Source organism: Brachycentrus maculatus, unplaced genomic scaffold, assembly GCF_059751285.1.
Source record: "Brachycentrus maculatus isolate JH-2025_06_01 unplaced genomic scaffold, ASM5975128v1 h1tg000499l, whole genome shotgun sequence".
Taxonomy (NCBI): domain Eukaryota; kingdom Metazoa; phylum Arthropoda; class Insecta; order Trichoptera; family Brachycentridae; genus Brachycentrus; species Brachycentrus maculatus.
Genome location: NW_028281245.1, coordinates 40,533 through 58,031, shown reverse-complemented (window position 1 = coordinate 58,031; position 17,499 = coordinate 40,533). Strand labels below are relative to the sequence as shown.

Genomic DNA, 17,499 nt, shown 5'->3' with positions numbered 1-17,499 from the left:
ACATATGATTGGATTAAACAATTTCTCGGACTAACACTGATTAGAATGTTGTAATGGTTTTGGTCTTGTTTCTTAGAACGTAATACATAAACTGTTATAAACATGTTATAATACAATATAAATAACGTTTAAAATATAACAGGAAGAGTAACAACATTAATACAGATATTCTTATTGAATTAATATTACATAACAGGTATTAAAAATAATCCAAATAATCAGCGTAGATTCGACTTTTCGTATTTAGCGCCATCTTGGAGGGGAGGGTAGCGAAATTAAAAATTAAGTAATACAGGTGGCGCAAAATGAATCACTTTATCGGAAGATGTTATAATTTTTGGAAATGGCGTTGAATGTCAATAGTATTTGACATTTCGCTCACTCCTTTCAAGAACGTCATAAATCAAAATACTTGAATTTTCAGGAGAACGTTTTTAAAGTTTAAGAATATAATACAATGTATTAAAAATAAATATTAAGCCACTTACTGAACTTTTTACTGTGCAACAGATCCTTTTAGGTAAAATCTGAAGTTTTTTTCTCCATTTGAAAAATATTTAGTTTTTTGAAAAAAATAATTAAACAATGTCTTTTCTTCAAAATGCAAAAACAACACTTCCTGCCCTGTAGCGGTTAAATATAAGGTTAAAAATATGCCGCTTTTGCTGGGATATAGTACATTTTCTTGACATTCCGAAAACACGCACAACTGAAAATTTACAATTTTTGATTTATGACGTTCTTGAAAGGAGTGAGCGATTTGTGAACTAGATAGCTGCACAATTTAGGGTGTCATAAAATTGATCATCCAATTATGTTTATGAATAACCCGTTTTACTAAATAAAAACAAAAAAATTGAGTCCTTTTTTTTTCTGCTGAGTTAAAAAGGTGATATCCGTCAAGTTGCTGCCGCCAGTGTTGATACACATTTGTGCCCGTTTTATCAATTTGTTTGTATACTGCAACTGTCTAGTTTCAGATATGATTCAATATTCAATTCAAATATGATAGACGTACGATGTCATTTGGAAAAATTATAACATCTTCTTGATTGATTTTGTGGCACTCTGTATAACAGATTCTTACACAAATAACTCAATGTATCTAATACTGTAATCGATGTTGAAATGGCGCCAAGGTAACCTTATTATAATCCGATTAATTTACATTCGACTAGCAACGTAACATATTAATTTACCTCACATTTCTTCATCCTAGAAGTAAGGTTCATAGTAGCCTGTCGAAATTTTCTTCTAACCGTTATTTTTCAAAATCGTGTTATTTTACCACGAATATCTTATACCATTTAATAATTTCCATAACACTCTTTTTATTGGGACCACTTAAAAAACGAAGGTTTCGATATAAAAGCATCGAAATATCTTCGACGCCAACATCAATAATAAAATGCTTCAAATGAAATTTTCAGTAGGTACAGGTGAAAACAATAAATATCGACGCGAGAGTGATTTTACGTTTTTTTTGTGTTTTTAATTGTTTTGGGTGGTTTTTTATTTATTATATAACAACGTTTTATTAAGCTTTTCGTTTTGTTCCGCTGTGTGAATTTTGGTTTGATGTTTTTTTTTGTGTTCACGTATATCTTTTTAAATAAAATAAAATAGTATTTATTTTAATGTAAGAAATACTATAAAATTATTCAGTTATTTATGTGCTATTTTAGGCTTATAAAGAAAACATACTTATGTATATACAATATTAAATAAATATGTTTTCTGCAAATCATATTGGAGTTAAGGAAACGTACTTAATCACACATTGCTTCCTTATGGACCAGTTATAAAGCAGGAAATACGTCATATGAGATTGATAAAATATTTATTGATTTTACAAAATACTATGTGTTAAGTTTCTCTTCTGTTATATTAACTAAACATTGACATATAATCTAAAATGATGAAAGCTAAACAGGAAGTGCACAACGGAGTCCTGGTACCAACTCTAATGTGTATATAAGCGAAGCATGGAGTTGGCAAAAGAAGGATGAAACGATGAAGGATACTGAACGCAGTCGAAATGCGATCTCTCGAACGAATGTGCAGCAAAACGACGTATGATAGATGTTCGAATGGTGAAATAAGGAAAGAAAGAAGGCTGAGATAAGCATTATCGATAAAATTAAGAAAGGCGTGTTGAGACGATTTGGACGTGTGGAACGTTTGACTGAGGAAAGAACGGTAAAACAAATATATGAGGCGAATTTTATTGGAAAAAGGAGCAGAGAAAGACCGAGGAAAACTTGGCATTATTAATATCATACTTGAAAGCGGCCGGGTCAATAGTCGAAATAATCGGCGAGTATGTATGAGGAGATGCTTGGATGTGGAAGAGGTTCAGAATGTTTGTAAAGACAGAGTGTTTTGGCGTTATATTCTCTCGGCCTACCCCGGCGGTGAAGCGGCGTGATGGTTAGTTAGTTAGTTTTTATACGTAGAGTATGTTTAGTACGATTTTGGTGATAACAGATTTTGTATATACTCAAATGAAGATACCCTATTTTGCCTTTTGAAATTATTGGTAAATGAACAGTGTTGCCGTTGTGTCAAAATACAATTGGACCATGTTATGCAGAAACCATTCAACCTTTAAACTGGCAAGCTGAGAGAATTGTATTTTAATATTTTCAGAATAAAAAAAATAAAATAAAAAAAATCAGTATGTTAAATAGTAGAAGTTAGGTTTGTTTTAATAAAGAAGCATTATTTACTGTTTGTCATTTTAAAATAGAGTCAATAAGGTCACAGTTCGGTATTTGATTGGTTGGATGGTTTCAGCAAAGTTTAAAAAAATTATAGAATGAACACATCCAACCATCTTGGTTGGTTTCCGCGTAATTATTTTATTTTTCTTCTAGTTCAAAGTCGAACACATCCACACCAAATAGATTTTTTTCTGCAATATTTTCATGGATGTTAATAATTTAAACGTGAAAAATGCTGAAAGCTGTCAACGCACACAAATGTTTCTAACATATTTTTTCGAGGATTTATTAGAAAATTTATTATTAATTATTTTAATAAAAAAATACTTTTTGTAATTTAAGTTTTACTTAGTAAATACCACTATATCTTAAGCTGTTTTGTGACACGTGTTTCAATGCATTCCGCATCATTTTCAAACACCGTATATGAAAATGATGAATGCATCGAAGCACGTGTCATAATAGATTTTAAGAAATACAGTAGTGGTTTACGAAGTAAAACTTTGATTAAAAATGGATAGATTTTACTACTAAGTAACTGCCGAATCAATTGATGAAAATTGACTATTGACAAAGTAGCATTCATCGAAAATTCGAATTCTGCCAATTGTGGGTAGGATGGTTTCTGCATAATACGGTCCAATTTGTAATCAGTCGACAACGAGTCACAGAAGTAGGTACTATTGAGTATTTAGTACTGTTAAGAATGTAGTATGTATCTCTGATTGGAGGGCAATGATATTGGCAGTGGCTCTCATTATTATTTATCTGTAGGTTGGGTTCGATGCCCGCCCGACCCGCGAATCAGACCGATATTTATACCGGACATCGGACATGGGCGTTTTAAATTATATCGAGTATTATTTACATTGGCCTTCTGCGCCGATTCGATTTTTTGCATTTTTATTTAGAATATTTTAGTTTTTTCGTGATTTATATTTTCTAAAAGTTACAATTAAAAAAAAAATCTTTATGAAAAATCAGATATGATGTTTTAAAAGGCACTGATAGATAGATAATCACAAGTAGAAATACGATAAGTGATGATGCATAAGCCATATATAGAATGGATTGTAGTATCATGTAGATAAGATTTTTAAAAAAAGGTGAAAAAAATAAAAAAATAAAACCCTTATCCGCACCCCAATGATGCACAGAGCACTGTGTGATATAAAAGCAGTGTTATCTTGATCGTTTACACATGAAGGAAAGGTGATCAGGCCTCCGCTTCAGGTACCAGTCCATGGGAGTATTGAATAAATATTACAGTGAATAAATCACTAATATTTATTTTACCCCCCTTGGGAATCGAACCCGGGACCTCCAGAACGGTAGCGAGAAAATAAGTATTAATATTCTTATTTTCACAATATTTTGAGTGTATCAAAATATGTGAATTTTTACCAAAAAAAAATGTTAATTGACATTTAAAGCATATGCAACATTTTGAAATTTGAATAATATGGTCGTCAATCATTGATTGAGCAGTGAGTGTTGCACAGTGTATGATGTGACCAATTAAAACAGCCAATGACGGGTTGTGAGGCCTGTAAATACTCAGACTTCGAATTTTCATCAAAATCTTGATGCCTGTGTTTTCAACTAATTTGTGAGATAATTGAAAATCGCGTGCAGGTCTAATATCGCTCACTCCTTTCAAGAACGTCATAAATCAAAAATCGACAATTTTCAGTTGTGCATGTTTTCGGAATGCCTAGAAAATGTACTATATCCCAGCAAAAGCCGCATATTTTTGACTTAATATTTACCCGCTACAGGGCAGAAAGTGTTATTTTTGCATTTTTAAGAAAAGGCGTTGTTTAATTATTTTTTTAAATAAACTAAATATTTTTTAAATAGAGAAAAACCTTCAGGTTTTACCTAAAAAGATCTGTTGCACAGTAAAAAGTTCAATAAGTGGCTTGATATTTATTTTTAATACAATGTATTATATTTTTAAACTTTAAAAACGTTCTCCTGAAAAGTCAAGTTTTTTGATTTATGACGTTCTTGAAAGGAGTGAGCGATATATCCCTATTGATATATTTGTATGAAAAAATTATTATTTATTATGGAAAAAATACTTTAACAGCAAAGTTACGTGTTTGAATCTCATCCACAGCTTCCAATTGAAATAATTAATAAACTTAATATATAAAATTGCCAATAAATCTTATATGCGGTGTATATTAAATCATCACGAGTAAGTATTCAAACCTTAATTTCGTATTTTTTTATCTGATACGTGATTTAAACCCTCAAGTGCCATTTTTTTGATCAATACAAAAACGGTATTTTAAGACAAAAAAAACAATTGTGTCAAATGTTACTAACACTTAATTACAATGGTTAAAGGAAGCACTTGTTTTATACCACTTGAGTTTTATTAAAGACTACATGTTTCGGAAGTTAAACTTCCATCATTCAGGTCTGTATAATAACTAAAATATAAAATATAAAATTGTTCTATAAATAAGGAGAGGGGAAAGTTAGAGGGAGGGGGTTAGACAATAAATAAAATATTTAATTAAATTAAGCTGCGATTTATCGTTGCCTTAAAAAGCACTTATCTGGTTGAAATATGTTTAATCTTATATTTTATCGACGCATAAATATCGCCATTGAGAATAAGCGGACCCTTGCAATCAATGTTTAAAGCAAGAAATCATTATTGCTATCAGAAATGGTCCAGTGCTTATCTGACATAGGCAGAGTCAATGCATTTCATTATATGTTCATGGGTACATAATTTATCAATGAAGTTATTCGAATCGGAAATAGTCGTAATAAGTGTTAGATAAATTCAGATTGTTTTCTTTGATGATTTTATAAATATGGTTAATTTTTTAAAGAATAAAAAATAGTATTTTTTAATCGATCCAAGCATATGACATTATTTTTAGGTTGCGTAGCACTTTTGATTTCGTTTTCGCAATATGACTAATCGCTCACTCCTTTCAACAACGTCATATATAAAAAAAAAGATTTTTCAGGAGATTGTTTTAAGTTTAAAAATATAATAAAATGTATTAAAAATAAATATCGAGCCACTAATTGAACTTTTTACTGTGAAAAGATCTTTTTAGGTAAAACCTGAATGTTTTTTCTCCTTTTGAAAAATATTTAGTATTTTTAAATTTAAACAATACCTTTTCTTCAAAATTCAAAAACAACACTTTCTGCCCTGTAGCGGATAAACATTAAGTTTAAAATATGCCGCTTTTGCTGGGATAAAGTACATTTTTTGGGCATTCCAAATACATGCACAACTGAAAATTGGTGATTTTTGAAATATGACATTGTTGAAAAGAGTTAGCGAAATGTATTTGAAAAAAACTTTTTATCTCCATTTTTCTGCAAAATTGCCACACAACTGAATCAAAATGTTTAAGTACTGTCAATACTAAAACTGATTCAATTTAAATTCATTTTGTCAGAAAAAAAAAATGTAAAATCATGGATCTCAATTCCTGCCTTGTTGTGTATATAACGTGGAATTTTTCTAGTCTCACACCGTTCTGATGATGTCGGTTACGATGAAACCCGATTGCTGGTCAAATAAAATTCATGTGCAAAAAACTACATAGTTGTTATTTTATTCCAAAAAATGCAGTTCCACCAAGAAATGTCAGTACAAAACTTAAATTACTTTAAAAATATGAAACCTGATTAATATCATTATATATCTTAGCTTTTAGAACTGTGACCATATTTATCACAAGATGACTCAACAAGAAAATCTTCTTTCCTGCAAATGATGCGCTTGTGTTTAAATATACGGCCTCTGTGTTTCTAAGTCTATATCAGATTGCACTGTGATTCTCTGTAATATTTATCTAGGTGAAGTATTAAGAGCCTGTACAATTTTAAAGGTATTTTGTGCATGTGTTTTCCAGGATTTATTATTTTATTATATTTTAGGAGCATTGTGAATATTTTGCAGATTTAATGCATCCAATTTAGATTTCATCACAAGGTTCAGACGTATTTTATATTACATTTCATCGTCATCATCATTTACTCCATTCACCAGATGTTTTGGAACTATATTATTTCTAGCATCACCCGCACCCGAAAACACACCGAGAGAAATGCACTTCTCAGCTTGTAAACGAAAAGGCTAGAACTGCCATTTGGATGTTTTAATCTAGAGTAGAGACTTTAAGCCTGTGGTCCACCTATAAACAAAGCCATGAATATTTGCTGCAAAGTCAAATATCGAAATTTTAAGATCACACAAGACAAACGGTGGAAAAAAACACTTGATCTATAAGTATGTTATATATAGTTTAAGCCCTATTAAAATACATATAAAAATAAAACATTTGTATAAGACCAATTTTGAGTTTATTAATGTAAACACAACCAGTTTCGAGAATAAAAGAATGACAGTTGTTTCACCTGTTTTCAAAATCACTAAAATCTGTTATTCTCGAAACTGGGTGTTTTTACATTAATAAACTCAAATGTGGTCTTATACAAATATTTTCTTTTTATGTTATATTTAAATTCAAATTTTTATTCAAATTATTGTATTGGATGAAATACATATCATGATTAATTTTAGAAAATTACATGTTTATCTCATTTTATATCCAAGTGCTTCAAGCCCTTTCGTGTACCTACCATAATATTATAAATAATTAAATTTTTTACTAATTTCCTTTACAAAGAATATAACTTACTCATTATATAACTGAACTGACAAGTTGGTTTGGTTCTAAAAAAGCCCATTAAATTTGCTAAACGATTACTATAATGCTGATAACCAAACTGCCAATACTATAGGTAACGTTTTGGCTCTCGCTAGAACTATATGCTATTGAATTTCAATTGTAAATATGTTTATTAATGATAATTACACACAATACTTTTGTTATTTTACAGTACAGTCAACACAAATTGTAATTTTAAACTGTAATCTGATTTATGTTTCTCTCGGTGTCATGCATTGTGCATATTTCCATTTGCTGCATCGCTGTATTTTACACATAGGTTAAGTCACATTTTTATTTTGTTGTGTATTATAAAACATATTTAATGTCCCTTATTTGTCGAGTAAATAATTTTTGGGATGTAAATAACGAAGGGGTTGTATCAATGTTTGTAAAAATAATGCTTTTAAATATGTGTGTTTCATCATTCTGTTTTACATTTGTTCTACAGACCTAAAAAACTCATTCATCCTTTTTGAAATTGAAAAATGATAAATATTTGTCACAATAAACATTTGATTGCTTCTAAAATTAATAATCTGGAAAAAATATAAATTGGGGTAAATTGATTGGTCAATGTATTGATAATAAAACATATTAAACATACTATCTCTTATTGGTCAGCTATAACTACATGATATATTTTAGAAATCATTTTTACATTCACAAAATGAAGATCTATAATTAATTATATTTTTTTCTTTGTGACTTTAGTAAATCAGTCATTATTTTTGTTGAATATCATTCAATTGAATTTTTCTCTAATAAATAATTATCTTGAGTCAAAATTTGGCACACATTTGAATACTTTGTTTAAAGATTTCAAATAGATTGAATTTTTTTAAAAAACTTTTTTCTTCTTCTAATAAATGTTTTCTGAAACTATAGCCATCGATTCTGATGATCTGAAGCCTCCAGGAGCAGATGAAATCAAGGACGGACAATGGCTCGGAGTTTCCGTAAGAAGCCAAGGGTCTGGAGGGAAAGTGGTAGTATGCGCCCACAGGTAAACAAGCAATAATAAATATCTATGTAACAACAGAACTAACTGTTATTTTTTGACATCTTATCATATTCTTCTTCATCTTCGATGAGATGTCAAAAAATAATATGAAAATAACTCCTGTAATTGGAGATAATCCAGATTTTGTGAACAAGTATTTGGACACACTCAAAATGTTGAACTAACTGTTCATCATCCCTTATCTTGGATCCTCTCCCTCTCCCCTTAGAACACCTCGTATTCTACTCCCTATGTCTTCCTCACTTTTATGAATTTACAGTATTATCAATATATAATATTGTAATTGTTTAATTTTGTAACGTTATATTGAAAAATTAAGTTTTTTAGCTAATGGGGACAATCGGTAGAAGATTTAATCTTCTACCGATTTGAGCTTTTTTGAGAGATTTTACAATGTGAACTGTCGATCAGCATAGCGAGTTTTGCAAGAGTACTGATTTTTCCATTTTATTCCTAACTTAATGAGTTTTGGCAGATTATGTTAAACATGGACGTTAATATATTTTATTTTCTACCGATTGGCGCCATTGGTTAAAAAACTTAATTTTTAAACATAACTTGGTTTGCAAGTGGACTACTCAATTATTCATACGTCAACTCTTTACAAATAATGTTGATTTGATTGTGATTTAAAAAAAGAGAAATATTTGTGTTTTAATACAAAAATACTTACATTTCATACTAATTCTATGAGCCTAAGCGGACCATTATTAGAAATAAGTATCAAATTGTGGTAGAGAAGGTTCGAACCGAGAAACTCTGACTTAAGAGTCAGCGACACTAACCACGGGACCACAACCCGACACCCTTTTTTTCACTTATGTGCATAAAACTATCTGCCCATTGATTTCAAACAGCTGTCTAATGTACTAACCTTGTCTGGTTTTGGTTGGTCGGAAGACATTTCTTCATAGCAATAAGCCGGCCAATGTATGAAAATTTTGCATAAAAAGCTTAGTTATAATAATATTTATATATATTTTTGAATATACTAGGGCCAGATGAAATATTCAGAATTAAACTACCTCTTTTGTCCATTTTACCGCTGTGCTGATATGGTCAGATAAATAAGTAAAGAGCAAATGTAACACGAATATGACAGTAACAAAAAATTCATCATGAATTCATCAACAAAAACTATAAAATTCTGTTTAAAGCAAAAAATAAAAATTACTGCTGCTACGTATATTATCGTAAATATTTTATATAATACATTTTTTAAATAATAAATGACGGAGCATTAAAAATATTTGGACTTAGCAAAGAATTCATGATCTAACATTTGAATTTAAATGTGTTCAAAAAACTAAACATACTTATTAATAATACCCTATTGAATGTTTGATTTTGTTCTTGTCAGTTTTATTATATTTACTTATATTATTTTGAAATGCTTTTAGGTACATAAGGAAATCTGGAGAGTCTCAGTTTGGACAAGGATTGTGCTACACATTGGATAACAATCTGGATTATGATAGTAACTGGGAACCATGTAAAGGGCGTCCTACAAACAGGTTAGTCAAATGTGTATTCTCAATTATTTTTATTCATTGATTTTCAGGGATTTTTTGAGAGTATGGATATGTGGAACAAATAGTGGGGAAAAAACAGTAAAAATATATATGAGGCGATTGTAGTTGGAAATAGAAGCTGAGTGTAAGGGCAATTGTCCACTACCCGGAATTTGACCGTCCGGTAGTCCGGTTTTGAAAAATGAAAGCGACTACGACAGCTTTGCGTGATCGAATTTACCCGCAACGTGTTCACGCACTGATCAAGAGCACCGATCCAAAAAAATATGGACAAAAGCACATGCCAATCCAAGCCAATCGTCCTTTTAAAACGCTAACTGATGTTCCGGACGGTAACATTCCGTGTAGTGGACAAACACCCTAAGACTGAGGAAAACTTGGCATGCTAAGAAAGTAGTCTAGTTAGGAATCAGAATAATCGGTAGGTATGAATGTGGAGATGCATGAATGTGGAAGAGGTGAATAATATTTGCAAAGACAGAGAGAAAGATAGATACGAAGAAAAAAAATATTTTGATTATTCATTTCCAAGATGAATTATTCTTAGTCATCACTAAATTATGTCTTTTTGTGTGTCTAGGGAGCATGAAGAATTTGGCTACTGCCAGGCTGGCACCAGCAGTTCCTTCCTGGAAGATGGAACCATGATCCTCGGGAGTCCTGGGCCATACACTTGGAGAGGGACTGTGTTTGTGATGGACACCATTGACGACTTCTTGAAGAGAGACAGAGTTGTTTATTTGGGACCTCTATTGAAAGAAACAAGTCCTGTTAATAAATACAGCTACTTAGGTATGAAATAAATTAATTTTATTCAAATTAAATTACATTAGTAAATCGTTATAACAATCGAAAGTGTCCTCTTGATGCTTTTTGTTAGAAATTCTTAGGTAAATATTATCATTCAATTATTTTTTTGTTGTTTTGTTTTTATTATTGCTATAGTTGAACTTCCGCCTCTGTAGTGTAACGGTCAGTAAGCTCAGCTATTGTACTGCAGGTCTCGGGTTTGAATCCCAGGGAGGGTCAAATAAATATAAGTGATTTATTAACTCTGATATTAATTCAATATTACCCTGGACTGGTACCTGAAGCAGAGGGCTGATCACCTTTCCTTCATGTGTAAGATCAAGATAACACTGCGTTTATGTGATGCAATGGCATATGCACCATTAGGTGTGGATAAGGGTTTAATAATAATATTAGTGAGTTTTTACACATTTTTTATTGCTTTTGTATTGTTTTTTTGAACTGGACAAATTTTAATGTATGTAAACTCTTTTTATATAAAATAGAATAACCTTATATGTTTAGTTCTATTTTTGTGAAAAAACCCGAGCGTAGTGTGGACACAATTTGAAATAATTGATTTGTTTACGTTTTAGGAATGGCTGTGACAGGAGGCAAGTACTTTGGTCCCACCATGTCCTTTGCAGCAGGCGCACCTCGTGCTGATGGGACGGGGCAGGTTGTTATATTCTCCAAGAACTCCTACTCCCCCTGGAATCCCATTAATGTCTCCCTTACCATCAACGGAGAACAGTTCGCATCTAACTTTGGATACGAACTTGCAACAGCTGATTTAAACGGGGATGGGTAAGATCCAATGCATTATACATATCTTCTTCTCTGGTTTCAATCCTGGGATTGGTTTGCAGCAATTTCCTCTGTTTTTCTCTTCCATTCTTCCCTGTCTTGTGCGGCTCTTTTGAAATCTGCATATGATGAGCAGTGCACGTCCACCAACAGGTCCTCCAGGTACTCTCGGTGTGGGGGTCCCCTAGAGTTTGTCCCCTCGGTCATACCCTCCATTATGGCATGCAAGAGCATGTAAAAATAGCAAAATGCCATAATGGAGCTTAGAAAATGTTAGTTTATAACCACTATTTTGACAGACTTGCCCAAAAAGTATTTTTTATTTCCTAGTATTCAATAAATCGCAACTTAATTTTCTTTAAACCCAGGTAACATCAGACGTAATTGATATTTTTTCTTTCTTAAAACACTGTCTTTCTGTTGAAAACGTAAGTTTTTCTTCTAAATAAATATATAGTTTTGAAAGGTAAGGAGTTAAAAATACATATAAAAATATTTCTTCAATATACATTCTAAATAATACAATAAATATTTTAAAAAAAATTGAGCGCGAAGTGACGTCTGGCTTTCAGCGCAGTCGGATGCTTACTGAATTTTATTATTGCGAGTACGGCCTTAACTACATGAATAGATACTATTCACCTTAAAAACGCAATAGGCTTTTTTATGACAATACTTTATTAATATGCTATACGGGTGTGGGTAACTAACCCTTGGTGCCCTAGCCATTACTGCTGTTTTATTTTTCTATTATTTTTCCATATATGCTTCTGAAACATTGAACTCATTATTATTCATCTTATCCTATAAAACATTTTTAATTCCTTAATTTAATAATTAAGAGCATAGGACTGATCACCTTGTCAACATATTATTAATGATCACCCATGTCAATTCAAAGCAGTGCCTTATGTGCCCAGTGAGTGCGGATAGGGGTCAAAGATGAATATTGTCACAAATACTTGAATGGAAATATTAATATATTTTGGACGGGTGTTTTTTACTGGCGATGGGATTTGATAATTATGTACATATAATTAAGACCTAAACAAAGAGATTGGTAAATAATATTCATATAAAAAACATTTAATATGTAATTCCTTCATTTCTGACTTTGAAATGAGGCCAGCGCAGAATGTAAAAATTACCTTCCCGTCCGGTTAATAATACCTTTCCCGTCCATAGTGTGTTAATTTATTGTATATTGTTATTCATTTGTTTATGAAAAATATTTATTTGTATGTTCCATAATATGGTTTTGGCTGAGTATGTACTACAAAGATAATAATTAAAAGTACTATTTTTTTATTTTTAGAAAGCCGGATTTGGTTGTCAGTGCGCCATTTTACTTCGGCCGTGATTCTGGAGGGGCGGTCTACGTTTATATCAACGAAAACCATGGCTTCGGTTCCGGCTTCAACTTGAAGCTGACCGGGAAGCCGGAATCTCGTTTTGGATTCGCCCTTGCAAATGCGGGAGATTTGAACAAGGATGGATGCGATGATCTCGCTATAGGTAGCCCGTACGACGGCAATGGTGTAGTTTTCATCTACCTTGGAAACAGGCAGAAGGGGCTTGACAAAACACCGAAGCAGATCATCGCTGCGGAGATGCTGCCGATGACATTGAAGACATTTGGATATTCTCTATCTGGGGGAACAGATCTCGATGGTAATGGGTATCCTGATCTTCTTGTGGGAGCTTATGAAGATGTAAGTTAATTGTGCAGGCGGACCTCAACTTTCGCACATGATTCGAAAAGAGGGATGTAAAAAAATAATGATAAAAAAATACAAATTTGTATATTATTTTGATTCTCCTGTCGGTCCATTAGAAATTCATTAGTCAAGGGTTATGAGATTCAATCATCTCATTAACATCTTTTCTGTTAACATTCAGGTTTATTTTATTCATTAGGTGAACTATTTCATATGTGATGGTTTCTAGAGTTGCATTTTGTGGCCATAGTTGTTTCCATGAACCTTTAATTATTGACTCTTTTATTTCAACCCATTCATCTCCAATATTGCTTATTGCGCTCCATATGTTATAATTCAGTACGTACATAACACTTTTTACAGTATGGACCCGGTTCATACGCATTTCATAGTGTGAAAGAGAAACAACTGTATAAAAACTAAACATTTTTACATTATTGAAAAAAAACATTATTTTAAATGTGCAAAACAGCGAATTGTGCGAAAATCGAATGTGTGAAAGATGTGGTCCACCTGTAATTACTTTATTTATTGTTTCGACATTCACTTTCACATGATTAAATTGTAAATGAAAACACATGTTTTTTACCACTCGAGTATTATTATTATAATTAAAACATAACTTTGTTTTAAAATCACTATAAATATTTTATTATAACTTAATTATATTGTCTACCGGTTTCAAAGCTAACCGCTTTTTTTTCAAGACTGATTAATACTGCTAAACATTATAATTAAATATTTATAGTGATTTCAAAACAATGTTATATTTTTATTTTAAAATGGGAAATCACAAAGTTATTGCTTCAAATATAAATTATTTTATATATATATATTTTTAACAACTAGTTTCAAAAGCTACAGTTGCTTTTATCGACAGGTGAATTTGTGTTTATGACATAAATAAGTATTAGGCGAGTAAGTATATATGTATCTAGTACATAAGTAAACTTATATCCTATGTAAATTCACATGTAGAGCTAAAATCATACACCTAAGTACATAACTTTACTGCTAATCACTGAACTGCATAAACCCATGCCTCTTGAGAGATAGCGAGTGTTTTTGCCTAGAATTTTCCACATGAATTACATGAAATTTTAGTGACTATTAACATAAAGAGTAAATCCACTCACGAGTAGGCATAGGTTATAAAACATAAAAAGTTGAAGCCTAAGTAGGGCCATGATAAGCGGTGATGCATAAGCCGTAGCTATATTTCAGAGTCACTTAGACTTCAGAAGGAAATTGAAAAGTAAAAAAGTGTTTATAACATTGTCATATGGTGTTTGAAAATGATACAGAATGCATCGAAACACTTGTCACAATAGATTTTAAGAAATAGTGGTATAATAATAATAATAATAAAACCCTTATCCGCACCCCAATGGTGCATAGGGCACTGCTTCATATGAACACAGTGTTATCTTGATCGTTTACACACGAAGGAAAGGTGATCAGCCCTCCGCTCAGGTACCAGTCCAGGGTAATATTGAATAAATATTACATTGAAAATAGTGGTATTGACTGAGTAAAACTTTAATTTAAAATGAAAAATAAATAAAAATTATAGAATGAAAAAGTTACACAGTTATTTTATTCTATAAAATGCAGTTCCACCAAGAAATGTCAGTACAAAACTGAAATCAAATAAACATTAAGCTTTGTTTATTTTTACAGGATAGCATTGCTCTTCTGAGGGGTCGTCCAATCATCGATATCAAAGTGTTTGTCGGATCAAATGAGACACTAAAGAATATCGATCCGTCAAAACACGGCTGTGACAAGGACCCCGAGTCCCCGCACACTTGCTTCTCATTCAAGACTTGCTGCACGATTGAATCGCTCATCAAACGAAACACTGCCGAGGTGCTGAATCTGAACTACGTGATCGAAGCCGAAACTTTTGCTGGTGGGAAGAAATTCTCTAGAGTCTTCTTCGGCGGAGGTCCCGGCAATAAAAAGTTGCACATCATAAAGAGGAACATTCAGTTGACTAAGGAAGACATATTGCCCTGCCAGGAGCATATCGTTTATATCAAGGAAAATACTAGGGACATTCAAACTCCTATAAAGGTACTTATTATTTTTTTTATAAAAATGTTAGTAATATTCGTATATAACCATTCACCGAGATTTTTATGTCTACCGGGTTCACCCTTCTCTTCGTCAGGACAATCACTGCCACAGCATGCAAACAATACTACCCTTCACTACCATGGGACTATTTATGTTTTATTTATGTTATATATTTATGTGTATCCCCCGGATAGATCCAACTATCCGGGGGAATCTATTTAAAGTTATGGAGAAAGTTCTGGTAGCAGCTACACAGCGCTAAACTGAGAAAGGAACTAAACTAAAATGGGTTTTATTAGGAAAAAAATTACCTGTTTGTTTTCTCATTTCAGTTTCATGTCAACTACACTCTCGTGCAGACTGAGCCACGTTGGTCCATCGGTGCTGGTTCTCTTCCTTCTATGGAGGGTCTCCCGGTGCTGAACGCCACACAAGCTACTGAGGAGTTCCAGGCGGAACTCCTCCGGGACTGTGGAGCTGATGATATCTGCGAGAGTAATATAGTCACTGGAGCCGCCCTTGCTTTACCCATTGGTATGTTGTTCAAAATATTTAAAGGATAGCGAAAGATCTTTTATCTTATTCTTCTTCTTTTTATAGATCTTCAGTAAATCGTAGTCGTACAGGAGAAAGTGACCAACTAACAAAACATAAAATGTTCAGGAGGTCCATTTAAGTCACTTTTACTTGGCAAGAAAATAAACATCCATGCAGTTAGTCATTTTTAACGAGTCAATATATTATACTTTAAGTTTAAAATCGTTTTGGGATTTTTTCAGGGCAATACATATGTATTAAGCTAGTAAGAAATCAAATAGTCAATGATAACGATTTTGTGAACAATGCACTTGGTCACTTTCTTCTGTATGACTACGATATGTCTGTGCCTCCGCCTGTCGCTCTTGGGATGTTGACTGCCAGCTATCTCTCCACCTTTTTGGAGGTCTGCCTGGGGGTCTACATCCTTCAGGGTTTCCTTGAAGGGCGATACGTGATATAGTCTGATAGTCTGTTGTCTGATATTCTGTTTACATGTTCATTCTAGTATTCCCTTTGTTGTCGTCCCCACCTTATGATATCCTTCGACTTACACATGCTCCGGATATCAGTGTTGTATGTTATACCTGAAAGTATAAAATTGTTAAGGGTAGTGGTTTGAACTTTTGCAAATGATTTGAATACATAAATCTCTACAGTTGAGATGTAGTCTGAAACATATAGTAGAAGTGCTGATGAAATACGTGTAATTCAGAAAAGTGGTATCGGTAGTCTGCCATGGAAATCCCTTACCAAATAGTAAATCTTTTTTCTATGCACAATATTTTGATTGTGTCCAAATTTATTGTTCACAAATCTTTGATTTACTCATAGGAGTTATTTATGTCAAGATTTTTATTGATATTTTAACATAGATGAAGAAGAATATGGAGGTTTGGGCAGAGCTTTACATATTTTCTTTACAGAGCTTATGACTTTTCATTGGCCGGATTAAGTCATCACTATATACACTGTGTGACATTCATCATTCTACCCATGATTGATAATCACATTACTAAAGTTTCTAGAGTTATTTTTAGGCATTCATTGAAAAGATCAACTACATGGTTGAAATTTGCAAGTTTTTATTACCAAAAATTTTCACAAAATGTATGTAAGGTTCATTCCTGAACTATTTTACATATTTGGAGATGCCTGAAAAAATCATTTTCTATTTTATTAAACTTGTATATTTATTAAAAATAAATATAAATATATTGTATTATCAAGTATTCAATGCACTAAAATTATAAAACATCTATAATTTCTCCTCCATGATTTACAAAATCTCACTATCATAAATTATGATTTTGTTTTAATTTATAGGTGAGAAGAAAGGTCAGTACATTCTGACTCTTGGTCAAGAGAATGAACTGCATCTGATAGTTACTGCTGATAACTTAGGAGAATCTGCTTACGAGGCACAACTGTTTGTATCACATCATGCCGGGATCAGTTATATTGCTGCCAATGTTACCGTAAGAACATATTCCATACATGATATATTAAAACAAAAATCAACATTCTCAACATAAACCCTTTTTGCGAAATTCCCAGTACATACAAAGAATAGAA

General features: G+C 32.2%; 1 protein-coding gene across 2 annotated transcripts in view; it reads left to right on the top strand.

Moving 5' to 3' along the window:
- The window catches only part of mew (multiple edematous wings), a 175,463-nt gene that overhangs the window by 150,642 nt on the left and 7,322 nt on the right, over positions 1 to 17,499 (top strand). For both annotated transcript variants that reach the window (XM_088272486.1, XM_088272487.1), the window contains 8 exons: positions 8,327 to 8,444; positions 9,863 to 9,976; positions 10,575 to 10,786; positions 11,380 to 11,590; positions 12,906 to 13,302; positions 14,989 to 15,384; positions 15,720 to 15,921; positions 17,251 to 17,402. In XM_088272486.1, the coding sequence (XP_088128612.1) occupies positions 8,327 to 8,444; positions 9,863 to 9,976; positions 10,575 to 10,786; positions 11,380 to 11,590; positions 12,906 to 13,302; positions 14,989 to 15,384; positions 15,720 to 15,921; positions 17,251 to 17,402 (1,802 nt within the window). The remainder of the gene's footprint in view (positions 1 to 8,326; positions 8,445 to 9,862; positions 9,977 to 10,574; positions 10,787 to 11,379; positions 11,591 to 12,905; positions 13,303 to 14,988; positions 15,385 to 15,719; positions 15,922 to 17,250; positions 17,403 to 17,499) is intronic.